Source organism: Callorhinchus milii, unplaced genomic scaffold (assembly GCF_018977255.1).
Source record: "Callorhinchus milii isolate IMCB2004 unplaced genomic scaffold, IMCB_Cmil_1.0 Scaffold2, whole genome shotgun sequence".
NCBI lineage: Eukaryota > Metazoa > Chordata > Chondrichthyes > Chimaeriformes > Callorhinchidae > Callorhinchus > Callorhinchus milii.
The window spans coordinates 25253752-25281262 of NW_024704743.1; the positions used below are offsets into that span (position 1 = coordinate 25253752).

General features: G+C 43.1%; 1 protein-coding gene across 3 annotated transcripts in view; it reads right to left on the minus strand.

Annotated features, from left to right (window-relative positions):
• Positions 1–2817: 2817 nt before the first annotated feature.
• LOC103176241 (nucleotide-binding oligomerization domain-containing protein 1) overlaps positions 2818–27511 on the minus strand; it is a 30094-nt gene continuing 5400 nt past the window's right edge. For 2 of the 3 annotated variants that reach the window (XM_007889665.2, XM_042332195.1), the window contains exons 2-12: positions 25151–25426; positions 22921–23095; positions 14611–16411; positions 12507–12590; positions 10952–11035; positions 9863–9946; positions 9466–9549; positions 8027–8110; positions 7731–7814; positions 5021–5104; positions 2818–3596 (exon numbers count right to left, since the gene is read on the minus strand). In XM_007889665.2, the coding sequence (XP_007887856.2) occupies positions 3527–3596; positions 5021–5104; positions 7731–7814; positions 8027–8110; positions 9466–9549; positions 9863–9946; positions 10952–11035; positions 12507–12590; positions 14611–16411; positions 22921–23095; positions 25151–25330 (2814 nt within the window). In that variant the 5' untranslated portion in view covers positions 25331–25426 and the 3' untranslated portion in view covers positions 2818–3526. Of the gene's footprint in view, positions 3597–5020; positions 5105–7730; positions 7815–8026; positions 8111–9465; positions 9550–9862; positions 9947–10951; positions 11036–12506; positions 12591–14610; positions 16412–22920; positions 23096–25150; positions 25427–25585; positions 25614–27511 lie in introns of those variants that run through there. The other variant, XM_042332194.1, reaches the window with a different exon arrangement.

A 27511-nucleotide genomic window follows, 5' to 3' on the forward strand; every position in this document is an offset into this window, starting at 1 on the left:
TCGAAACAAAATTGTAGATTTAAAAGCAAAAATACCAGGCCACAGGAGAGAACATTTGAGCAAATTTTGCTTTGAATCCCATTGATTATCACTGGTGTTAGCTTCCCATAACTGACTGTTGGTTTGCAAGTATTATAGTTTCAACTGCTACTACCAACTTCCTCAATGGGTTTCTTCCCTAGCCCTTTAGCAGTTCTGCATTAATCCAGAATGTACTCAGACTTCATTTCAGAACGTGACAAGGTCAAATACTTGTGTTTTTTCCTCATAAGAGTAAACCTTTGTCAGATTGTTTGGAAAAGTGATAGATTCCATACATCCAAGAACACAAAACAGACACTTTGCAAGATTATTTCTCAGGGTTTTTTTTCATTCTAAGCAAGAGCTTCTTAAGATTCTCTGCAAAGGAAAGACTGCATGCACAAAATAACCCTCAATTGATGTGAGTTTGCTGATGTCATTGTAAACTCCTTCCACTCACACAAATGCTCAGGGCAATAAGACAAAACCAGAGGCCCGCCTGCCAATAGTGGGGCGAGCGAGGCGGGGGACGTGAAACAGGCAGGAGCCCACTGAGCGGAGGGAGCAAACAGGGTGATAGGGGGTTAGGAGGTTGCAGAGGTAGGGGGGAGCAAAACCATGGAGGACTTTGAAGGTGAGGACCAGGATCTTGAACTGTATCCTCTGTGTGATGGGAAGCCAGTGGAGTTGGGCGAGGATGGAGGTGATAGGGTCATTGGGGCCTAGTGCGGGAGAGGACACGGGATGCAGAGTTCCAAATGATCTGCAGTCTATGGAGGGAGGAGTTAAGGAGTCCGACAAACAATGAGTTTGCATAGTCGAGCCTCGATGTAATGAAAGCACGTATAAGGGGTTTCGGCAGCCTGTTGTGTGAGACAGTGGAGGAGACGGGCAACGTTGCGGAGGTCGGGGAAGGCAGAATGGGGCATGGCGCAGATGTGGGGTAGAAAGTATAGTTGAGGGTCAAACAAGATCCCAAGGTTCCAGGATGGCTTAGCAAGGTGGAGTTGCATCCATGGATGCCTGAGGTGAGCAGTGCTCCAGGCTATATATAACAATGACTTGCATTTATATATCGTCCCTCACACTGGGTAACATTCCGAAGTGCTTGCATATATAGGGTTTCTGCACAGAGAGAACACCTACAGGATATATATTATTAATAATAATACTCTTTGCATTGAATATAACACCTTTCAGGTTCAGGAGTATGTCTCCGAGAATGTCACAGGATTTACTCTAAAGTGTAGTCACTGTGTATTTTGAAGGCAAAATATAGGATAGCTGCCCAGAGCTTAAAAACCCCTCCAGGTTACATATAGAATCAGTTATTAGGTTGACTGAAATATATAGAAATTATAACACATTATAGCAATTATAACACATTAGTTTAAAATGTTAAGAGAACGCTGAGTCTGTTGGTTCCAGGTGCTGGGAGAAGCAGGTACAACCTATAGTCTTGGAGTATGAGGTAAGGGCCACCTGGAGATAGGGGGAAGACCATGAGCCTGGCACCAGGACAACGGAACGTGTGTCTGAAAGCTTTTCTTGTAAACCAGTTACACTCTCAAGGATAGTACTGAGATACGGTTAAGCCTGTCTCAATTCCACATGGCCAAAAGAAGAAAACCTCGTTAATCAGGTTAGACAGGACAAAGGAAGAATAAAATTCTGGTGACCATAATCTTATCTGGTCGGAGCAAAGCTTAGAAGGGAATTTAGTATAATTGGGGTGCCACCGAACAGAGAGGGGTGGAAGCAGAGAGAAAAAGAGAACGTGAGTATTGCAAAAGCTTGAGCTTGGGAAGCCGACACGAAAGACTGAAATCAGCCTCCAGACTACATAGAAGTGGTAGCATGACTATTTATCTCTTTTGCTATATACTCATAAACTGTTATTGAATAATAAACCATTATACCTTTATTAAGGATTGTTGAGTCATTATTTCGGATTCTCCGGTTCGGTATATCCCAACACAGTGCACAGAGAAAACAGCACTGACCAATTACGTAAGGTATTTCCACCAAGAAAATACATGTGTGGTAACACTCTTTTAAAAACATTTCTGAGCGCACTTAAATTATTTGTGTTTGAAACCTGACAACGGAGCAATACCGAGAGGTAGGTGGAAGAGGCTAAGCGAGGACTTTGTTGTGCTATGTTAACAAAAATAACTGGTAAAGCCTATGACCTGAAGAAGGAGCTGGACAACAAGCTGGAAAGAAACAAGGGTCCGCTCCTCAGTGATAAGTTGTCACCATATACACAGAGTATTTGTCATCAGGAAAATTTATACAGACATACAGACAGCTGCGCTTATTGCGTTCTACCTGCGAATGACATTTTCTAAAATTCAAAATAGATGAGAGAAGACTCAGCTCCTTTCTAATATTAGAAACTTGAAAGTTGGCACGAAAAGCAGCTCAACCTTTTTATTAAATGATCCAATTTCAGCTTAAAAATTCAGCTGAGCTGTGTTGGTTACTGTGGTCAACTGTGACACTGTGCGCAGAGAGACAGCCAGCAAAGGCCAGGCCTATCCAAATAGGAAGATGAGAAAAATTTTTGCAAAGATCTCCTAGTTTTTGTGGCCTGAGAACAGGTCATCTGCAAACCACCTCACCCACCCCAACCCCCTCCCCTATTTGTTGATATGTGATACTCAGGCAGAAAAAAAAGGAAAAACGACTTTAAAAAGAATGAGACTAACACCCACAAAATATACAGTCAATTCACTTTACAGTATATTCTGTGAAACGCTTTGAGACGTCTCAAAAGCATGATAAGGCGCTATATCAAATGCAAGGATTATTATTTATTGTAACACTCACCGCCAAAAATGTACACTGCTATAGACTGAAATTGTCTTGATAGACTTGCATAGATGGCATGGCATAGAAACAAGCTGCCTGTCCTGGTATTTATACTCCACATGAATATCCTTCCCATAGCCTCTATTCCCCATTCCCTCATGTGTGGATCTGGTTTCCTCTTAATTGCATCTTTTGTATCTGATTCAACCACCGATTTTCAAAACCAAACAATTGCAAATTGGATCAATTCATTTCCACAAGTTTATTCGTTTTTTAACCAAAAATAAATTCAACCGTTTGATGATTTTTTAAAAATCCCCGCAAAAAATCCTGATTGCAAATATTGTCAATATAAGTCCATATTCCATTTTGTGTGAATTTCCTGTAACGGAGGAGTAGATGGAGCAGTCCCAGCCATTGTTTTATCTGGTGAAATGAAACAGTGGGTAGCAGCTTCAGCTTGTACATTTATGGAGTGCTGGGACCACTTTTTGGATATAGAATATATAAAATGCTATAGTTTTACATACTGTACCTAGTGTTATTTGATTTTATTTCCAAGTTTTTCATCTCATTCAACCCAAAACCCAACAATCATTATTTACAGAATATTTGGCAGTTTTTTTCATTCCTCTACGCAGTGTTAAAGCTCAGCTTCACGGTGGGCCAAGGCTGGATCCATTCCTGACGATCAGAGCACAATTCTTGTGTCATTCTCAAACGATTTGGCTTCTTCTGCGGATATGTTGTTGCCATTCAAGCTGAATTGGAAAGGACACACAATGAAGAGGTGAAGGGTTATCCATAAAACCATAGCAAATATTGCATGATATGTCTATCAACCAAACTCAGAGAAAGACCCAGAGCAAAGGAACAAGGGAGGGAGAGGTGACCGCAGATGCAGTCAAAGAGATAAGATGTTTAGGCAGGTTTCAAAGACAAGATTGAGAAGGAGCGAGACGGAGAGGTAGAGCGAGGGAGTTCCAAAGATTGGGGGCATAGTTGCTGAAATAAGAACGTAAAAGCTGAATAATTCAGAATCATAGAATTATACAGCACAGAAGGAGGCCTTTTGGCCCATCTTGTCTGTGCCGACTCTTTGAAAGGAGCTATCCAAATCATTCCCACTCCCCCGCTCTCTCCCCATATCCTTGCAAACTTGTCCTCCCCAAATAATTATCTACTTCCCTCTTAAAAGTCGTTATCGAATCGGCTTCCACCACCATTTCAGGCAATGCATTCCAGATCCAAACAACTCGGAAATAAAACACGACAGAGTGGAAATTCACCACAGGGTGATGAGCATTTGAAGAGACATGTTTATAGATGCAGGGTCCCTGATGAAGGATCACAACCGCAAATGTTAATCACTCTTTCTCTATCAGGCACTGATTGATTCCCCTCCCTTCTCCTTGCATTTCCTGTAACGCAGCAAATATCTAAATATTTAACTTCCACTATTGCCAGTTGTACTGGCTCAATCCCCATGTAGAAATTGGCAGTGCTCGCTAAGAGTTTTATGATTGTTAGGTTAAGGCCGTGCATTGCCTCTTTGCTGAGACTCATTTTCAACAGAAAATACTCCAGACGCTTGATGTCAAGGTGACAGTAGTATATTGGTGCTTTAACATGCTGTGTGTTAAGTGATTACTACCATTTATTAATTGCAATCCCCCACATCAGATATTTTAGTCTAAATCCTGTCTTCATAAGAACAATTCCAACCTCATCTCCCCTAAGGTGAGTATGCAAGTCAGATCAGGCTGCTCCCTCACATCTACCAATTAGTCGGCTCCCAACAACACTGGCAGTAGCCTACAACAGTGAGCCTGCTGTCCTGTTGCAGGGAAGTAAGTTTCAGACACATCAAGGAGCAGAACAAGAGGGTTGCAAGGCCAATTTCAGGGCAGATTCACCTGGAAGTATATATTTACGGCTGGAATGATTTTCCAGGAATGGTGGTTGAGCCCAGGATGTTTGACTTATTTAAGAAACCACTTGTTACTGCAATGGGAGGACAGTATGCTAGGTCTAATGGAAGTAATCAAACAGGCCTTTTTCATCCAAACTTCTCTTGTGATCTCGTGTGACGTATGGTATAGAGAAACTCAAGAGAAGTAAATGCTCATAAACAGAATGGAGATAGTTAAGCCATTATTCCCAAGTCAAATAGACATATCCTTACCAGATCTCTTCTATGAATGTGTTTTCTTTGAGTACATCACTGAAATACTTGGCTCCAAGCGCTGTAATTTTATTATTTATCAGCCTGCAAATAAGAAATATATTTGAGTGTTGTGAATAGAAAAAAAGGTTTCATTCCTGGATATGCTGAAGGGTGGCTTTGTGTCTTAATTGTTTGAGGAGCCTACACCAAGAGATACTGGATTGTGTATCCTGTAATAAACAGGGGTGTCTTCACTCCAGCAATTCCCCACGTGTCAAATGTTTTAAGCTCAATCATATCTTCAGCGTAAGGTTACCATCTCCCTTCAGAGAGGATGAGAATACTGGGAGGAATAATTAATCCAACTGCTCCTTCACATCTATTAGCAACAAGATGGTGTTTAGAGAGCATCTGGAGAGTAGAGTTCAATGGCAAGTCAGATTTTCTCCTCGTCAGCCTCACTAGTTTCACTCTCCAGAAGCTTCAACTCATTCAATACTTTGTAGCTTGGGTTTTCTCTCACACAAAACTCTCCACACTGTCCTTGCCAAGCTCCATTGGCTCTCAGTTCCACAGCAGATTGAGTTTAAGACCTTTTTCCTCGTTTTAAAATCTAAGCATAGTCTCACCACTCGCTGCCTATACAGTCTTCTTCAGCCCTAAATTCCAGTCTATATCTTCCATTCTTTCAATTGGTTTACATTAATTCACTCTCCATTTCCTTACCACTTTCCTCACCTCCTCTTTCCGCACCTGGTTTCAAAACAGTCCTAAACACATAGCTCATTAATCCTATCTTCTGCTGACATTCTTAAATCTATTATGTACCTGACGTGTGCATTTATCAAGTGTGAGATGCTCTTATGTGCAAATTGCTGTTTCTCTACTTTTAACCTATACAAACTCGCAAACTGTAAGTGGAAATCATAGCATTAAATCACATCCGGCTTAAATAACATCAAAATGCACAAGAGCAACGCTTTAGTGAAGACCCCTTCAGTGTGGTGAGCTCTGCAGCTGTCTCCTAGTTCTGAGTCACCTGAAGGCATTGATTTGTCCTGTTTTAAGGTAAATTGCAGGCACTGTTCCAAATTGGTTTGGAAAGTTACGACTCAGCAAATGTTTTGCTCAGGTGCATGTTTCCCTGAGTGTGCATGCACCACACTTCAGGAAGCAAGGAAAACTGTAAAATTATACCCTGCCAATTTTTTTTATCTTAAAGAGCTAAAGAAACCAGAATTATAAAAATTTCCCTTTTTTCACCTCATTACTGAAGTATTAACTTCCACAAACAACAACAACAACAAGATTCCATTTATAAAGCGCCTTTCACGTCAGGAGGACGTCCCAAGGCGCTGCACAGTTGGGTCATGACCCGAGCAGGGGGGAAATGGTCAGGGTGAGGGGAGGGAAGGGAGGGAGCGAGGAGGGGGGAAATGGTCAGGGTGAGGGGAGGGAAGGGAGGGAGCGAGGAGGGGGAAGAGAGTCGAGAGGGGAGCTGAAGGCTCGGTCAAAGAGAAGACAAACACCAGGGGGCCTCGGGCACCTTGCGTAGTGTTCATTTGTCCTTTGCACTGAATCTCAACCCCTGAATCCCCTCCGCCGTGTCAGAGATGGAGCTCGTGAATTCACCTGTGAGACAAGTGCTTTTTTGTAATAATAATCCTTGCATTTGGTATAGCACCTTATCACGTCTTTGATACGTCTCAAAGCACTTCACAGAATATACTGCATAGGGAATTAACTGTATATTTTGTGGGTGAAACACGGCAGCCAAGTGTGAAGAGCAGTGTCCCACAAACAATTGCCAACTGAGTGACCAAATTATTTTTAATTATTTTAAAGGAATTACTACCCCTTGGAAAAGTGATCTCCCAATCGACAAACAACTGGGTTCCTATTTACTGCTAGGTAAACAGAGGCGTGTGGAGTAAGGAAACTTGCCCATTGTTTTGCACTGCCGGGAATCAAACCCAGGTCTCTCGCTTGCGAAGTGAGTGCTCTAACCACTGAGCTACAGGACTCACTCCACAGCACAGCCACTGGAGAGCAAATTAACCATGCTCCACCTCCCTATTAATTCAACTCCCTCTCATGTTGATGGCCGACCATCCCTCAGGGTAGCTCCTCCAATTATCACCATCAGTACAGTACAAACAGGCCAGGGGAATGCTTAGTTACACTCACTCTTCCAAGATACTGGTATGTAATTATCAAAGCAGTGAGAAATCTAGTCCAAGCCATTGGATTTATAATAGTAATGATTTAATAATAATTTGGTCACTCAATTCATGACTATGAGTGGGACACTGCTGTTTGACTGCCGTGTTTCACCACAAAATAAACAGTCAATTTACTTTACAGTATATTCTGTGAAGTGCTTTGAGACGTCTCAATGATGTGATAAGGCACTATAGCAAAATGCAAGGATTATTATTATGAAGGAAGATTTATACATGAGACACTGTACAAAAACTTTTATATTAACAATAATATATTCTGTGAAGCGCTTTGTGATGTCTCGAAGATGTGATAAGGCACTACATCAAATGCAAGGATTATTATATAATCACTCCGAGACGGGCACTGTATAAATCCAAGTTACAAAATAATAATAATGCAAGTTATATAATATCAGGGGTGGAGCTTGATGCCGAACCAGGGAGAGAGGGCTCATAACCGTGCAAAACACACAATGCTTTTATTTTAAACCCACAGGACTACTTACCATAAATGACGCAGACTTCTGTTTACTTTAAGCATCACTGCCATTCTCTCTGCCGCTTCATCATTCAGCTGGTTTTCTGTCATCCTATTTCATAAAGAATATTAAAGATTCTCTATATCGCCATTTTCCATTTTCCAATCATAATTAAATACAGTTGTATATTCCCTCCCCCCTCCCTTCGCCTCTCCCCCATACCCACTTGAAATAGGGAGTGACTAGCAGGTTAAACCTAACAAGAGCTATTTACAAACTGGAAAAGCCCTGGGCACAGCTCCAATAGTGCATTAAATCCTTACCAAAATATCTGAAGGCAGTTATTCTGTTCCAGTGCTGCAGCTAAGATTTTCCCTCCATCTGCAGAAATGTCATTGCCTGCAAGGCTGGATAAAGAACATCGATGTTGTTACCTCGTAGAAATGATACCTTTTGGATAAGACATATCAAGCATGATACTTGAGCACGACCTGATTTGTGACCCTGCCCTCATGAACCAAGTCTCTATATTCGTGGAGTCCTGTGGCTCAGTGGTTAGAGCACTCGCTTTGCAAGCGAGAGACCTGAGTTCAATTCCAGGCAGAGGGCGAAACCTTGGGCAAGTTTCCTTACTCCACACGCCTAATAATAATCCCTCCAAAAAAAAATAATAATAAATTGGTCATTTTCAATCTACGACTGTTTGTGGGACATTGCTGTGCACAATTGGCTGCCGCGTTCGCCCACAAATATACAGTCAATTTACTTTACAGTGTGTTCTGTGAAGTGCTTTGGGACGTCCTCCCGACGTGAAAAGCGCTATATCAAATGCAAGGATTATTATTATTATAGTCGGAACTGTTCTATAACTGGCCATCTTTAGAAATTGGTAAGGAAGTGGTTCATGAAGACAGGGTTACATACCAGATTAGTCCATGAAGTTAGAATTGACCTCCTGTCAGGAAATCACCTCCAGGAAATGTTACTTGAGAGGAATGAGCTGGATTCTCCCTCCTCTCTTCAGTGGGCTATTCTGCATGAGGTTCCATCTACTGGTACCTCAGTCGTGAATGCGAGAAGAGGGAACTAGACTTGAACATGACTAATTGCTTACTGTGGGACTTAAGGGAAATATAATTCAGAGTTCACCCTTTTTGATCTATATCCAGTGATCCCTGGGATTTGTGAATATCAGAATTGGGCTAAATTTCAATTCTCCTTCCCTCTCGAGTCAGGAGTTTGTGAGTTCAAGACTCATTTTGGGTCGTGGAAAACTCCCTTCTCTTTTGAAAGAGCAACAATCCAGTGCATAGCTGGGTGTGTGCTGCATTGTTCGAGCTACCGTGTTTTTGATGAGACGTTAAACGGGGGTCCATCTGCCTGTTCAGGTGGATGACAAAGATCTCATGGTACTATTTCAAAAGAGAAAGGAGTTTCTCCCAGTGTTCAGGCCAGCAATGTTGTTTGATAAATTTGGTCATTGACTTCGTGTCTGTTTGAGCGACATTGCTGTGCGCAAATTGGCTGATGCTTTTGCTCACAAAAGTCATTCTGTTTTACAATATATCCTGTGAAGTGTTTTGGGACGTCCTCCCGATCTGAAATGCGCTATAACAAATATCAGGATTATTATTATTAATATTATATGTCCCAGCCCCTTGTGAGGCAAAGTTCTAATGGATAGGGCGCTCCTTTATTTGGATGAACGTGAGTTGATGCGCTGTTACGATTATGTCGTCAGTACTGGAAAGAATGTACATACCTCAGCTCATATAAAGCGGGATGGTGTCGCAAAGCTTCAGCAAAGGCGACTGCTCCCGGGTCCCCAATCTTGTTGCCCCACATCCTGTCAATCAATTCCAGGGATTTATCAAGTCACAAGACATGCAAACAAGGCCGGATGTACAGTGTGTAAATTCAAAGAGAAAAAACACATGACCGATAGTGCTCATTTCCCTTTCAAGAGAGAGCTGTTTTAGGCTTTTATTGTTGACATATGTCTGTCTGTATACCATTTAAATGAAGTTTGGACCGGAGTTTCTAAATGAGTATTGCCAATAGGAGAAGTAAAAATTTGTGCTGAACTTTAAAGGAACAATAAAACTTAATTGGAATGAAAATACCGTAACAAATATATGAAGACCCTTTTCTATACTCACCCTATATCCCTGAAAGCCTTGTTTTTCTGAATTGCTTGTGCCAGTAATATCCCTCCTTTACTTGTAAGCTTGTTGAGTCCAATTCTACAATAAAAATTGGGTAAAACTTTACAAAATGGAGTTTAAAAAAGTTTCTGAATATTATACTATTACAAATATTGTAACCCTTTCTGTTAAAAAAAACTTTTTTTTAAAGTCACCAGGTATCCGACATATGTGAAAATCCATCACTATGCTTGAGAGGTGCCAAACCAGAGGGGTTCTGCATATATATACCTTTATATACATAAAATATTCTCTGTGCTTGAAATGGAATGTGCACTCAGTCTCTGGAAAACACACCGTGCTTACAACACAAATTTAGATGGCACCCTTCAAGTCAGAGGTCATCCAGGGCCCTTAAGAGTACTGGTTGGACTCCAGAGCTGGGTGCAGAAGCTCTTGAGGGTGGGAGGAGATGTCAGAAATAGTTGTCAAAGAGGTAGTTCTTGAGACCTTGAACAAGATGAGAAAAGGATCTAATGACTTAATTATTAACAAAGAGTTGGGCAAGTTTCCTTACTCCATACGCTGTTGTTTACCTAGCAGTAAGTAGAATCTGGTAGTTAGTCGATTGGCAGATCGTTTTTCCGGGGTTAATAAATCTTTCTAAGAAAAAATAATAATTTGGTCACTTAATCCACGACTGTTTGTGGGACACTGCTGTGCGCAATTGGCTGCCAAGTTTTGCCCACAAAATATATAGTCAATTCACTTTACAGTATATTCTGTGAAGCACTTTGAGATGTCTCGAAGACGTGATAAGGCGCTGTATCAAATCCAAGGACTATTATTATTTTATTTATTATTATTAGGTATAAATTGTCAAAAGCCATGGCATGGCTTGGGAACCCAGAATGTGGATTGGGAGGTTACTGCTGCAATTTAAACAGATAAAATAACATAGCTTGTCATTGCTGTTTTAACTTGTATTGTAAACAGCTTGTTTGGGAGTTTTGTTAAATGCAGTTTGATTTGATTTATTTCATGCTAAACATATGGGTGATACAGAGATGCCAAATATTTGTTATCAGTAAAAACTCTTCTTACTTTAAAGTTCTAAGACTTGAACATTCTTCAACCACTCTGGCAATGTACTGGGCACCGACATCAGTGATCTGATTCCTGTACAGACTAAAGTGAAAACATGTCTCATTTAGCAATAAAGAAAATGAATAAGTTATAGACTGATTGTGATTCTCATACAAACAGTTTGAAAATCTTCGGTCCTTTAGTAGTCAATAAGTTTGCAAAGTAAGTTTAAAAGTATTTAAATACAAACTTATTGACTTGCAAAGCCAATAAGTTTGCAAAAATGTCAGAACCATAACATTTAATATGACTTACATAAAGTCCAAGTTGCAGGCAAACTTGGGTAAATCGTATAAAATCTGATTTAATCAATAATCTAGACTGCACACGCATAATTCAATGCAGCCGGTAAGTGTGAATGCGGTATTTTGTCACTGCTCATGCGGTGACAAGTCAAGACTATGTTTCCTGCAATTCAACGGCCTTGACCCGACCCTATGTGCACTTGCCGGCTGCATTGCATTCACAGGAGATAAAGTTTTTCCATGCATGGGTGGAATCAAGACTACATTTCTCGTGATTCATCGCAGCCGGCTGATAAGCGCAAATGCGTCAATGAGCCAGAGCGTCGTTTCCTGCAATCCAATGCAGTAAGTGCGGGATCAATGGAGGCCAGGGGAGAGAGCGGCCTTACGAGTTATGAGGTGAATGATATGAGCAATGCAAAGAAATTTAAGTGGTTTTGATAGGAAACTGAATGGAACTCGGGTGCATATGTGGCTTAGGTGATTATACAATTTATAAAGCTAAGACTTATGCGAGCTTAACTGTCCAAGCAGTGCACAACTTGGTTGTGCATTATGTATTCAAATAAGGTTCCGCAAAATCTGGGAATTAAAAATGTTCTTTATACTTGATGAAAAGAATTAAGAGATTCACATGGCCTGAGGTTAGCTGTTGTGACACTTGGGATACGCACAAAGCATGGGCTGATAAGTGTATGCTTAGGTTCCAAAGGGTAAGACTTCTGCTTGGTAACATCTACTGCAAGAGGCAATTGTGTTGAATGTTCAGAACAGAAATTAGAATGAACCTCACCAGCTTTCACTGGAATTCATTGCTTGAATCTAGTAATCCTGCAATATGCAGCAATATTCTTCAAGTCCAAAATTCATTAATCAAAGTAGGTACAATTCAAAGAATATAAAATTAACAAATGGTTATGTAGAGCATTAATCTATTTATAAACACAATTTGAAGTTTATCCTTCGGATGAGATGTTAAATTGAAGCCCGGTCTGCTCGTTCGGATGGATGTTAAAGATCCCATGGCGCTATTCAAAAAGAGAAAGGAGTTTCGCGCAGAATCCTGGCCAACAACGCTCCAATAAAATTGGTCACTCACTTGATGACTGCTTGTGGGACATTGGCTGTGCGCAACTTGTCTGCCGCATTTGTCCACAAAATATAGTCACTGCACTTTACAGTATATCTTATGAAGTTTGGGACATCCTCCTGACGTGAAAGTCGCTCTACCAAATGTAATGATTATTATTATTTAGGTTTATGCTTACCCAAGAAATTTTATAATTTTGTACTTTGTAAGTTCGTCAGCCAGTACTTTCGCTCCATCATCTGTGACCTGGTTTACACTCAACCTGCATTTAAAAACAATGCACATTTGAATGGCTTACGGCAGGTTTACAGCAGATATAAGATTCTTTTAAATTATATATGAAGCTATGGTAGTATTGATATTAATGCCATGTTAATTCATCACGACACTGACATTCAGTTTGCTAACCTTTTGAGGAAGTGCAAAAAATTACGCGCATTCACCACAACTAAATGAGCTAAATTTCTGACTTGTAAATTGCTTTGCTCAGTATCTGTTTTTAAGCTTGTCCCATGAAATCAAATGAAAAAAATGGGGTAGGCAACACTGGTCATTAAAGTTACTTATAATAGAAACTTCACTAACCAGTGTAATTTTAGCACCTGGAAATGTAGTAGAGTATGCAAGCTTAATTCTTTGTACTTTATTTGTGGGAGAGAGGAGATAAAGGAGTCTTCATGGGGTTGAAAGAGGCTCCGAGGACACGTCTGGAGTAATTGAATGGTCCATCAATGAGTTATGGAAGTGTAGTGCAGTACACCAAAGCCCAAATGGCTAATGCAATCCTTAGCTTGATACGTATTGTTAAATTTACCTGTGCTTCAAGCTCTGCATTAAATTATTATTTATTATTATGTCTCAGTGTACATGGGACATTTGGTGTGAAAGAATGTACAACAAAACAATGTTGCACTTCTTGGAAATAATAATCCAGTTTAATGGAGAGATGGGTAGGTTTGCACTTTGACAGTGCTTTCCAACAGATGAAATTCAACCTGAATTATGTTTCCTTCACAGAGGAGACTCCATCTGTTCCACTGTTTACTGTTCCACTGTTTGTGGAGCCCTGTAGCTCAGTGATTAGATCACTTGCCTCGCAAGCGAGAGACCTGGGTTCAATTCCCAGCAGAGCGAAATGTTGGGCAAGTTTCTTTACTCCACATGCTTCTGTTTACCTAGCAGTAAGCAGGAACCCAGTTGTTAGTCGAATTGGTGGATCGCTTTTCCAGAGGTAATAATTCCTTCCAATAAAATAATAATAAATTGGTCACTGAATTCATGACTGTTTGTGGAACACTGCTGTGCAAAATTGGCTGCTACGTTTCGCCCACAAAATATACAGTCAATTCACTTTATAGTATATTCTGTGAAACGCTTTGAGAAGTCTCGAAGATGTGATAAGGCACTATATCAAATGCAAAGATTGTTATTATTAGAATGGTTTCAAAAAATATACCTTTCCAACACACCTACAATCCAACACTTAAACCTTCATTTAGCATTAAATATCTTTCACATCTTTCAACATAGGTAAATATATCTTCTATTCCTTTAACATATGCAAAACAAGTTTTGTAAATTTCTAAATGAAATTAAGTGAAAAGAATAACAGAAATATTTTTTGTTTCTGAAAAGACTCAAACTCTTAAAATCAAACAATATCACTTACATTGAATGCATTTATTTTCACTTTTGTTAGGGACAAGGTTTTTAATATCCATGTCCATTGGCCAGAAATTTCTCTTGCTGCTAACTAGCATTCATGACATTGTGCACTTCTAAGGTGATTTTCCAATTACAAACCCACATTTGAACCTCCTTTTATAATGCAAAGGGTTTATTTTCTGAAGTTCCGTTTGCTAACGGAGAGGAGTGAGAGGAATTATATTTGAAGCAGAGAAGAATGAACGAACTTTCTACAGGATTATTTTACATAGGAAATTTAAGATTAAGTTGTTTATTCCCACAAAATAACTCGATATTACATCTTTGTTGTGGCTAGAATGAATAAGACATTAACTAAGGCTGCTTTCCATAACCACAGCTTGTGATGTGTTTTTTTGTGATGTTTGGGCCTCTCCAAACCGCAGAGCAAATTGAACCAGATTGGAATTGGGATGGGGGTTAGTGTGGACTTATGTTAAGTAAAGAGGCGAGGACCACTGACCCTGACCACTTGGACGCAGTTTGTCAGTTGGGAACACTCATGGATTCATACAGTACAAGTTGCATTTAAACCAGCGATGGATCTTCTTCACAAAAGCATGTAAAATGAAATTTACCTGACCACGGTGAGCTTACTGAAACAGGGGATTAGTTCTTTCACTCCATAGTCGTTGATGTTGTTGTTGTCTAGTTCAAGCGCAATTTGCTCTTTGCGGTGTTGTAAAATGTTTGCAACAGCGCTGCAGTCAGCAGAACAGGCGTTGCAGAAGGTCAATTTTAAGTAGTCGGCACAAATCCCCTTGGCTGCAAGCTTGGCAACTTCTTCACTCTGCGTTTCAAATATGTATCTCATCAACCATACAAATTGAGGCAGAGCCTGCACTCTGCTATACTCTTCCAGCTGTGATCGGGGAAGAGACTTTAAGTGTGATCTGACCTCTTTGGCCAGGTAAGACTTCAGTGCTAACCTCTTCTTCTGGATTATTCCTGCAGGAGCCAAATGTTTGAAGACATCTCGGTTACTTTTTGACACCAGGCCACAAAGGAAAAGAACAGTGAACTGATAGTGCTCAGTGCTTTCAAAAGGATCTTTTTTCTGATTCCTGTTGGAGCCCAGGCATTGTAACGCAAAGACACTTCCTTTTTCCTCAATCCTGTACTTATCACGTTCGGCAAAAAAATTTATCATTTCCTTTACGCTGATTTCATCATCTATGACTAAACAGAAAGCAGTGAAAAATGACTGCAGGGTCAAGTGAAGGAACTCATAAGTGGTTTGGTTCCCAAGACCATCGTAATGGCCAGCAGCTTTGATGAAACCCAATTGCAAGTCCTGCTCAGAGATATCTGCTTCTGTGATTTGCTCCTGGTTGAAGAGAAAGTTTCTGTTTTCGATTCCCTCTTTTGCTAGTTTTCCAAATCGCATTAGACTGTCCCTTCTCATTCTGAACGTCTCAGTTGGACTTTTGTTTCTTCTGTTCAATGTTACCTTTGAGGAGCGATTCAGGAAAACCTCCAGCATCAGTAGGTAAACATCGGTCAGTGTGATATAGTCTGAAAGCTGGTAGGTGTCGGGCATGTTCAGAATGTGCTCATAGCATTTAAATATAATCCAGCAGAAGAGTGGCACTGAACACAGGGTGCACAGGTGAGGGTTTGCTTCCAGCTGGGTCAAGACTGAACTTTGATAATTCTTGTTTTTGAAAAACTTCTTCAAATACTGCAGCAAATTGTCCTTCGAAAATCCTTTCAATACGACTTTCTTCCTCACGATTCTCAGCGGCAGAATTGTGCCAGTTCTGGCTGTCAATACCTTTTTAGAACCTTTTAATAATTTTCCTCGGAGAAGGTTCATCAACAAGGCCACAGGGTGAGTGGGGACAAAGGGCGAGGAAATGTCAGGGATGTCGTTCACGTCACAGTCAATGTTAATCTCATCAAACCCATCCAGTGTGAAGAGGACAGACTCAGCATGTTGACAGATATATCTGAAGATTTCATCCACGTCTCGGTCAGGGTAACAGTTGTACTTGAAGAGCAAATCCTTGAGTGAAATCTTGTCTTCCTCCTTAAAGCTATTAAATATTCGGCACCTGAATTTGAAGAAGAATTTGACATCAGCACACAGCTCTCCTTTGGACCACAAGCTCTGCAGTTTCTGAAGCAGAATAGATTTACCAACCCCAGCGTCACCGGTTACAATCACCGTTTCTGACTCTTCACTGATAACTCCAAACGCACTGAATAATTCATCCAAACAGGACAGCATTCCTTTGGGTTCATTGACATTGTTGATTAATTCCATCAGTGTCTCCGTGTATGTATCTTCAAACAAGGTGTCCTGCTTTTGGGCATATGAAGTGACATATGTTGTATCTTGTTGAAGATCAAGCTTCATCTTTCGAATGTACTGAAAGACTAGGCACAAGAAAAGCAATCAAAGTTATGGTCTCAATTGGAGTCAGATATAAGATAGTCATAGAATCATAGAATTATGCAGCACAGAAGGAGGCCATTCGGCCCATCATGTCTGTGCCGGCTTCCCACTTTTCCGTTTCTCCTCATAGCCCTGCAAACTTATTCTCCCCAAATAATGATCTACTTCTCTCTTAAAAATTGTTACCGAATCGGCTTCCATCACTTGGAAATTGTACTCCCTATACCCAAGTCCAGGTCATTTATATAGATCAAGAACAGCAGTGGTTCCAATACTGATCCCTGGGAAACTGCACACTTCCCTCCAGTCAGAAAAACAACTGTCCACCACCACACTCTGCTTTCTGTCTCCCAGGCAGTTCGGTATCCATGCTGCCACTGTCCATTTAATACCGTGGGCTTCTATTTTGCTTACAAGTCTCTTATGTGGCACTTTATCAAACGCCTTTTGAAAATCCATATAAACTACATCAACTGCACCACCTTCATCCACCCTCTCCGTTGCTTCATCAAAAAAACTCTTATCAGGTTTGTTAGACATGAATTGCCTTGAAAAAAATCTGTGCTGAGTGTCCTTTATTAACACATATTTTCTAAGTGAAAATTTATTTTGTCCCACATTATAGTCTCTAGAAGTTTACCTCTGGCACCACCCGGTGTCCAAGTAGGATTGAAAGATTGTGGCCAGATCCTTTGTTCTTTCCACCCTTACTTCCCTGAGTAACCTAGTCTGGACCGGATGACTTATGTACCTTGAGCACTGCCAACCTTTTTAGTACATCCTCTCGGTTTATTCTTATCTTGTCCAATTTCTCTACCCTCTCCTGCCATACTGTGGCATAGGCTGCATCCTCTTCTTTTGTGAAGACAGATGCAAAGTACTCATTCAATACATCAGCTATGCCTTCTGCCACCACAAGAAGATTTCCTCTTTGGTCCCTAATTGGACCCATCCTACCTTTTATTCTTTATATACTTACAAAATACCGAGGGTTCCCTTTTATGTTACCCACTAATCTTTTTTCATACTTTGCCCCTCTTATTTCGGTTTTCAGTTCTCTGTACTTTTTATATTTTATTTGATTATCTTCTATATTTTGGACCTGACATTTATCATAAGCCTCCTTTTTCTGTTTTATTTTAATCCCAATTTCCTTATTCATTCAGGGAGGTTTGGATGCCCTACCCATCCCCTTTGTGGGAATGTATTTGTTCTGACCCCAAACTATCTCCTCCTTGAAGGCTTCCCATTGCTTGTTAGCTGTTTTACCTGCCAATCTTTCTTTCCAGTCCACCTTGGCTAGGTCTCTTTTTAACTTATTGAAATTAGTCCTCTTCCAGTTGAGTATCTTCACCTTTGATTGTTCTTTGTCCCTTTCCAAAGTACTATAAACCTAATGATGTTGTGATCGCTGTTGTCTAGGTGTTCTCCTACTGAAACCTGCTCCACTTGCCCCACTTCTTTCCCCATAACTAGATCAGCACTGCTTCCTTCCTCGTTGGGCTGGAAACATACTGATCCAGAAAGTTATCCTGCAAACATTTCAGGAATCCTTCCCCTTCCTTGCCCTTTACACTGTTACTTTGTCAGTCTATGTTAGGACAATTGAAGTCCTCGATTATCACTACTCTGTAGTCGGGAGCGGAGGTAGGAGAGCGCGGGGCGGAGCCGAGGCTTAGCCATGTATATAAAGCACAGCCAGGTGAGGAGCCGCTCAGTCGGGAGTGGAGGTAGGAGCTGAGGTAAGTGAGGGGGTGGGGCAGGCGCGTTTCACAAAGTGATGTCGGCTTGACGTCACAGTTAATAAAAAAGTTTTTTAAAAAAAAAAACCAGCAACAACAGTAACAATGGCCTGGCAGCCACTGCCACTCGGCCATGACCTGGGAGGCTAAGCCTGCGGGCTGATGCCGTCTTGCTGATCGCTCGCTCCCGGTCACTACGTGCGCATTTTGGCTGCCGCCCCGACCCGAGCCTGCCCCTGAATGTCTCTCCTCCCATCCCCCTCTATGTCTCTCCTCCCATCCCCTTCTATGTCTCTCCTCCCAACCCCCTCTATCCGCTACTGCCCCTCTGTCCTTCTCTCTCAGCGCCCTCACTGCCTTCTCTCTCTCCTCGACCCCATCACAACTTCCCTCTGCTCCAGCCTGGGCATCCTCCGCCGGGCCCATCGTGGATTCCCGGCACTGGCTGGCTGTCCCAGAGCAGCAAACCCACGTATCCAATCATTCACTCCCTCCGCTCAAACTGCTATCTTAAGGCAAACCCAACTTCCCCTTCCCTCATACGTACCCTCCCCAACTCTCCACAACCATTTCTCCTGTACACGCCAAAATCCTCTCTGTACCACTCTCTCCTTCCCCCCCTTCCCTCCAGCAAACCCACCCGCATTTCCCTCCAAAATGTCCATTCGCTCTCAAATAAAGCCCTCACAATCCACGATCTCATCCTGGACGAGCACCTTGACATTCTTAGGCTCACCGAAACCTGGCTCTCCCCCAATGACCGCGTCTCCCTAGTGGAAGCCTCCCCTCCAGGCTATACCTTCCACCACACCAACGTGGCGGCGGGGTGGCCCTCATTTCCAAAGCCTCCCTTAGTCTCACCCCCTACTCCTCTGGCTGCTTCCCCTCCTTCGAGCACCTCATCCTCTTCCACCCCTCTCTCCCTGTGAAAATCCTCCTTGTCTACCGCACCCCCCAAGCCTCCCGGCTCCTTCCACACAGACATCTCTACTCTCCTCTCTTGCCTATCCCTCTGCTCCGAGGGCCTACTCATAATGGGCGATTTCAACCTTCACCTAAACTGCCCTTGCACCACTTCTGCCGATTTCATTGCCCTCCTCTCCTCCTTAAATCTTACTCTCCATATAAATTCACCCACCCACAACCGTGGTCATGCACTTGATCTTGTCATCACCCATGGCCTTGACATTTCCGACATCAGCATAGTGGACAAGGCCATCTTGGACCACTTTTTCATCTCCTTCTCCTCTCACATTCCTCTCTCCTCCACCAAGCCCTCAACCATCCTCTATCGCCCTTGGAAAAGGCTACCCCCTGAGACCCTCACAAAGGCCCTCTCATCATCAAACATCCTATCCCTCTGTCCCTCCACCCGTGGAGATCCTGAAGCAGCCGTCCAGCTGCTCCATGATCGCCTCTCCTCCACCTTCAACTCCCTCGTGCCCCTGAAATCTAGGACCATCTCCAAACCCACCCGATCCCCCTGGTACAACAACCATCTCCACCGCCAAATAACCCAAACCCGTCTGCTTGAGCGAAGATGGCGGAAAACTGGCCTGACAGTTCACCGCCAACTGTGGCTCGAGCATCTCCACAGCTACCGCCGTTCTTTGACTCGTTCAAAAACGGCCTTCTATTCCAACATCATCTTGGAGGCTAAACACAATCCAAAAATCCTTTTTTTCCCACCACCCACTACCTCCTCCGTGCCCCCCCTCAGGCCTCCTCAATCTTCGTATCAAATGCCAAGTGCGAGGAGGTCATGGACTTCTTTTCTTCTAAAATACTTAACATCCACCAGGCATTCTCATCCACCTGCCCCTTGTCACCCACCGCCACACCCTCTCTGTCCCCTTCACCTTCCCCATCATCTGCTCCTACCACCACCCCCATTCTACATTCTTTCCAACTGCTGTCATCACCCCCATCCTGAAAAAACCCTGCCTAGATCCCTCAAACCCCGGCCACTACCGTCCTATTTCTAACCTGCCCTTCCTCTCAAAAGTTCTAGAACACGTTGTTGCCAACCAACTTCGCTCACCTCTCCTCCCACTTCCTCTTCGAACCCCTCCAGTCCGGTTTCCACTCTGCCCACAGTACAGAGACTGCGCTTGTGAAAGTCACAAATGACATTCTCTCTATCTGTGACCAGGGCTCCCTCTGCCTCCTTGTCCTCCTGGACGTCTCCGCCACGTTCGACACAGTCCATCATGCCATCCTCCTCCACTGCCTTTCTTCCGTCATCCACCTCAGTGGGACCGCACCCGTCTGGTTTGAGTCCTACTTCACAAACCGCCAGCAGTACATCTGCACAAACGGCTTCTCCTCCCGCTTTTACCCAGTCACCTATGGGGTACCCCAAGGTCCATCCTTGGCCCCCTTCTCATTCTGATCTACATGCTCCCTCTTGGGGATGTCATCCGTAGACATGGGGTACACTTCCACATGTATGCAGATGACACCCAACTCTATTTTCCCACCTCTCTTTGCGACCCCCAGTCCCCTGATGTTCTGTCAGCCTGCCTGTCAGATCTCAGGGGCTGGATGAGTGAAAACTTCCTTCAGCTGAACGTTGACAAGACAGAAGCCATACTCTTTGGCTCTCGTCAATGTCTAAAATCTCATGGCTCACCTCCTCCACCTACCCGACCTCCCCCTAAAACTCTCCAAACCCGTACGCAACCTAGGCGTCAGTTATCCTTCCTCCCCCACATCCGGTCCCTCACCAGCACTGCCTTCTACCACCTCCGACGTATCACCCGTCTCCGCCAATAACTCTCCCCAAAAGCCGCTGAAACCCTGATCCATGCCTTTGTCACCTCTCGGCTGGACTACTCCAACGCTCTCCTCGCCGGTCTCCCATCCATAAAATCCAACTCATTCAGAACTCTGCCGCCCGCATTCTTACCCGCACCAAATTCCGCTCACCGATCACCCCAGTCCTTGTCAGACTGCACTACCTGCCTATCCCAGAGAGGATCGATTTCAAGATCCTCACCCTTGTATTCAAGTCCCTGCACTCCTCTGCACCCCCCTACCTCTCTGACCTCCTCTCTCATCAAAACAATACCCGTTGCCTTCGTTCCTCTGGGTCTGGCCTCCTCCTCGTCCTCCGAGTTCTCCGCTACACCCTCGGCAGCCGTGCCTTCAGCCACTATGTCCCGAGGCTCTGGAACTCCCTTTCCTCACTCCCTTCGCCTTGCTCCCTCCCTTCCCATTTTCAAGTCTCTGCTGAAGACCTTTCTTTTTGACCGCACCTTTGGTCACCTTCCTCCCCCTCCCCCTGGCTCAGCCTTGGGATCCATCACTGTGAAGCGCTCTGAGACAAATCCAAGTTGTTGTTGTTGTTGTACTCTATTGGATTTGCATCTTTCTGGAATCTGCTTGCAGGTTTGCTCATCTATCTCCTTCCCCTATCTCCGAAGGCCTCCATCTGCACTATTTCTCCGACCATGCATTCATGTGTTTGATCCTGCGTTTTGTTACTCACTGCACGAGGCACTGGGAGTAATTCAGAGATCATCACCTTTGAAGTCTACTCTTTAGCTTTTTCCCTAACTTCTGATACTCTCTCTGTAGGATATCGACCCTTTTTTTCCCCCTACGTCATGAATCCAATGTGGACCATGACCTCTGGATGTTCCCCTTTCCCCTGTAGAACATTTTGCACCCGTTCCGTGATGTCTTCAACCCTGGCACCAGGGAAGCAACATACCATGCGAGAGTCACATCTTTGGTTGCAGAAACGCCTATCTTCTCCTTTCACCATTATGTCCCCAATGACAATTGCATTGACACTCTTCCCTGCGTCCCCCTGTGCATCTATTTGCTGTTGACTCCCCTCCCCAGAGGTGTAATCACTCTGACCGGTATTTAATACAGTGCCACATTCTCAGGGGATTTCTGCACTGCCCGTCCCCTCTTCCTACCATGCCGGGTGGTCACCCACTCACTCTCCTTCTGAACCCTCTGTGGCTGTGGGGTGTTCAATCCATGAACTCTTCAGCCTCCCGTATGCTATGTAGAAACCCTGAGCTCAAGTCCAAGCAGCCGGGAGCATTTCCTACACACGCGTTTGTCCAGGACACACAAAGCATCCTGGAGTTCCCACATGGCACACACTGTGCATGCAACCAGTCTCAGCTGCCCTGCTATATTCCCAGACATGTTTTATATTATTTTAATATAACTTATATATTTTAGAATTATGCACCTCTTTCCCACTCTCACCAAATTTCTTAACAGAATTCTCACTCTGTTCCCTCCTCACGCTGCTGAGCACTCGGCTCAAGTGAGACTCTCACTAGTCTTTCCCTTTACACAGGACTCAAACAAAAGCGCCCAGTCTTGACTGGTCAACACATTTATTAATCACCAACATCTGGCCTATGATTAACTGATAACTGATTTATTTGCCTGCTTACATATAAGGTTGCCTCTACCTCAAGCAAGATTTCCCACTATTCTGCTGAATGAAAGAGTTCTCTCTTGTTGTCTGGTTTCTCTCTTGCTGAAGAATTCCCACTCTCACCAAATTCGTTAACAGAATTCTCACTCAGTTCCATCTCACTCAGTTCCCTCCTCACGCTGCTGGGCTCTCTGCTCAAGTCCAAGCACATAGGTAGCAGATCTACCTACTGGTACAGTGTAGGATGGATATATCAGGAATGGCAGCTCGGAGCATATTTTGACCCAAATGGCCTGTGTCTGTGCTGTATATTCTAATGTATTCTAATGTATATAATTACCAGCATCTGTGATGGTCACCGATTTGCTCTGCACGTGTTCTGACGGTTGATAACCTATTTCTTTTAGCCATGGGCTAAGTGCTGTATAAACTTCGCTGGCTTGATGAAGAATGTGTAGGAAATACTCTGCCGTTTCTTCTCCCTTATTCTCAATGAGATCCAATATTTTTCGAACCTGTAAGAAGAGAATTTACAGTCTGATTATCTCTATACTATCTACTGCAGTCTAGTGCTGTAATTTCTGGTCATCATAGCTGTCAAGAGTCTAACAAACACTAAACTTTCTGTAACACGTTGTTGCAGTATTTAAATAGCTGATAAGTGTGCATTGATTTGTTCCCTCCCACAGGCCCAGGCTGGGCGAAACCTTAGGCATGTTTCCTTACTCCACACACTTCTGTTTATCTAACAGTAAGTAGGAAGCCAGTTGTTCATTGATTGGTGGATCTCTTTCCAGGCATAATAATACTTCCAAAAAATAAATTAATTAAAAAATTTGGTCACTCAATCCAAGACTGTTTGTGGGACACTGCTGTGTACAATTGGCTGCCGTGTTTCAGCAATCCACGGCTTTGTCCCTTCCTACCTCTGTGACCTGCTAACCACACATCAACATGTCCGCTTCCTCCGCTCAGCAGGCTCTGACCTGCTCCACGTCCCACACCTGGCCAGCCATTGGTGGTCGGGCCTTCAATCTCTCAGCCCTCACCCTTTGGAACTCCCTTCACCTCACTCCCTCCCTTGCCTCCTTCAAGGCACGTCTCACGACCCTCCTCTTCGACTGCGCTTTCGGCCACCCCTCCTACCTTCCCTACCCTCCACCCCTCCCGATCCCAACCCCCAGCTCGGTTCCAAATCCCTGACTGTCCAGCACCTTGGGACGTCCTTCCAATGTGAAAGGTGCTATACAAGTATAATTTTGTACTGTATATATTTGGCTGACCACATGGCAGCATAGCAGCAACAAAGTCCACTGGCATTAATTTCCTTCATTATGAAATGTTTTCCTGTCTTACACTTTGTGGTCTATTCTCATGAGGAATTACTGTATCCACGTTCAGTGTTGTTTTTTTCAAACAAGTAATTTTTACTACTTCCTAAAATGAATAGACTTGATGGAAAAAATACTTTTTTTAAAAAAAATGTAATATTATCACAAGATTTTAAATGACTAAGTTATAAAGCACGATCTTGTTCGCATTTCTTAGTTAATTGATTATTGCCATGTGCCCAAACATAAGAAAACACAAGATAGGCAGGTTAATACAGTATTTGAATGTGACCCTTTGATAGAACTCAATGTGTAATTCTGCTTTGGATTCAGATCAGAGACCCTTGACTCAAGCAGCCTTAATTGTGGAACTTTAAAAATAATAATAATCCTTGCATTTGATTTAGTAACTTATCACATCATTGAAAGTCTCAGAGTGCTTCACAGTATTTTACTGTATAATGATGGTCATGCTTTCAGCCACTCTGTCCTGATTCTCTGGAACTCCTTAATGTGACTCAAAGTTTATTTCTAGGCAAACATGGCAGCAAAATAACCTCTCACAAACAGCCATGAAGTGAATGACCAATTTTATCTGGCGGATTGTTGGCCAGGACACCAGGAGAAACTCCTTTCTCTTTTTGAGTAGTGGCACGGAATCTTTAACATCCACATGAAACGGCAGATGGGACTTCAGGATCTCACCTGAAGGATGGCACCTCTGACAATACAGCAGTCCACCAGTAATGAACTAAGAGTGTCAGCCAAGCCTGTGAGATCAAACTCCAAAAATGTGGCTGAAAACCCATAACGTTCTGAATCACGGACAAGAGCGCCATCAACTGGGCCAGGGAGACACCATGGACAGGACAAGTTATTGCGAACATGGTTACAATTAGTTGTTATAGTCCGATGCATTGTGGTTAACACTGATTATTACAGAGACATGTACCATGGTTAGGACTAGTTAATTGAGTGATTGTGTTAATGGAGTAACCATTGGTGACCGTGCTTATAGCCACTTTGCTCTAACCCTCTGGAGCTCCTTGCCTCAATTCCTCTCTGCCTTGTCCATCTTCAGATCAACCTGGAGACTTTCCTCTGTGACTGTGCTCTACATTCACCACCCCTTTCTACCTGGCTTGGCATCATTGTTAAGCGGTCCAAAACAATACCCCATGTGAAGGGTGCAACATAAAGGCAAGTTATTGTTGAGCCTTAGTTAGGATTAGTTATTACCTTAGCTGTCTGTGTGGGATGCTGTTGTGAAAGCTCAGCATCTTCATTTGTAAAGAACTCCTCTTTTACTAAGTTGTTCAGCACACACTCTGTGTTTTTGATGCAGCTGACGAGGACCTCCCGGTGCAACTTCAACAGCTTGATGAAGGACTGCTTTGCTATGGACGGTGCTTCCTCCATTGAGCCTTTGCTAGCATCAAAGGGCCTCTGTTTCTTTCAACCCTCTCTCTGTCCACGGAGGTGCAGAAGTCCAGGTTTGGATTCCATGCTAAGCATCTATGCAAATCATAGAGCACAAAATGAATGGAAAGTTAAACTACTGCATGTAATCACGATTTACCAACCGATAATACATTGTATAATAATCAAGCAGCAGCATAAATATTGACATTTGACAAATGACTTTGGAACAAGTGAAAATTGAATGCCACTCACCTGTCACTCCAGGGGTTGAGTGTTCCACTGGGCAGCCACGAAGTGACCAATATTATCTGGGGAATGTTGGCCAGAATACTGATCTTTTTTTAGTATGGCACCTTTTAACGCACACCTGAACAGGCAGACGGAACCTAGGTTTAACGCCTCATCCGAAGGCTAACACTCCAACAATGCAGCAATCCCACAACATTGCACTTGAGTGTCAGCTTAGACTATGAGTTCAAAGTCCCGATGTGGGCTTTGAACCCTCAACCTTCTGATTCAAGAGGCTAGATTGCTACCAACTAAGCCAGGCTGACACCTAAGTGGGAGAACAATTTTTTACTAAACAAAACTCACAGTCAAAATACTGCTAACTGGCAGCCGAAAACCATTAGCCACAAGCTCAATTCCATGGACCAGGCTTCCCTGTTACTGCCACGATTTTCACCGCCTGCTTATAACATTAAACAAAGAGCTGCAGTTCCAAGTGAGGCCAGACATTATTGTTTCTTCCTCATTCTTTAGTTAATTGCTGACTGAAGTTCCAGGGCTCACTACTTTATCAGACCTCTATGTTCTTATTGACCAGCCTCTCTCCTCCCCTCCTTGCCTCTTGCATCAGCCAAACCGCTTCAGTAACATGCTAATGCTCAGACATCATCAAAAAAAACAATATTTAAACTATCCCATAACTATCTGAGATTACAGGCCATCAGCATTTCACAGGAACAAATACATGCAAAGAATTTCCCCCCCACTTAACTCTCCCCTCCTTAAAAGTAGAATCTAAAAGTAATAATTTCCTTGTCTCTATCAAGTCTTGAAAAACAAAATTATTTCTTTCCCCTCTGCACCCCCTCCCCGGAAGTTACCTCTCCTATTTCTGTTGGCTAAATTCTCAAAGAATTGATCTATGCCCTCCAATCTGTCAACAACATAATTGTTTAACATTGAGGTCTAATTAGGGAGATTTCTAAAGGATTTGTCAATGTGGAATCCTGCGGGTACTCAGATTTGCCTCAGGAACTCCGCACAGTTTTAACTTCTGTGAAGCCAGAGAGAAGTGAAAGTAGACTGTTGGTGGCTACAAGAAAAGGGCATTCGAGTGGAGCCATTCGGCATTCAAGTAAAGTTCTTCCAGAGAGCCAGTATAAAACATTTCTGGGTACCTACATGATTCACTAAATTACAATTCCATTTGCAAGTCCAGCAAATTAACACCCCTGTGGGATTAAGAGATATGGGGATAAGGCAGGCAAAAGGAATTAGGTTAGAGGATCAGCCATGATCTTATTGAATGGCGGGCAGGCTCGAGGGGCCGAATGGCCTACTCCTTGTCCTAATTCCTATGTTTCTCTCTGTATCTGTCACCTTGAGTTCTTTCATTATCATGTACTACACTCCCTGCCAGAGAGTTAAAACGTAGTGAGGTCCAAAACATAATTAGTTGGGAGTCGTGTGCCAGGTCAGGGACTGCTCCCTCGCCACCTTCAAGACCCACCTCGACCGTGATCTCCCTGCTTCCCACCCTGTCCTCCACCCTCTCCCACCCCGACCCCTAGCTCAGGTCTGTAACTCTGTCTGTCCAGCGCCTTGGGCCGTCCTCTCGACGTAAAAGGCGCTATACAAATGTAATTTTGTTGTTGTTGTTGCTCAATCCTTTCGTATGTCAGTATAATGGCAAGACTTTGCCAGCTACTGTGAGCACTTAAACTTATACAGTCTTACTACTGATATTAAACTGTCTGTAAAGTAGTATAATGCATTGTTATAACGCATACTTACTGTCAATTCAATGAAAAATATACTACTGCACAACTCCAAATGTGCTGAGTATAAATGGCATTAATGATGGACCGTGGCACAGTGACCAACCAACTCGAGGGACTTCCCTGGGCTCCTCACAAATATCGCTGATATTCATGTTTGTTCAATGATTCA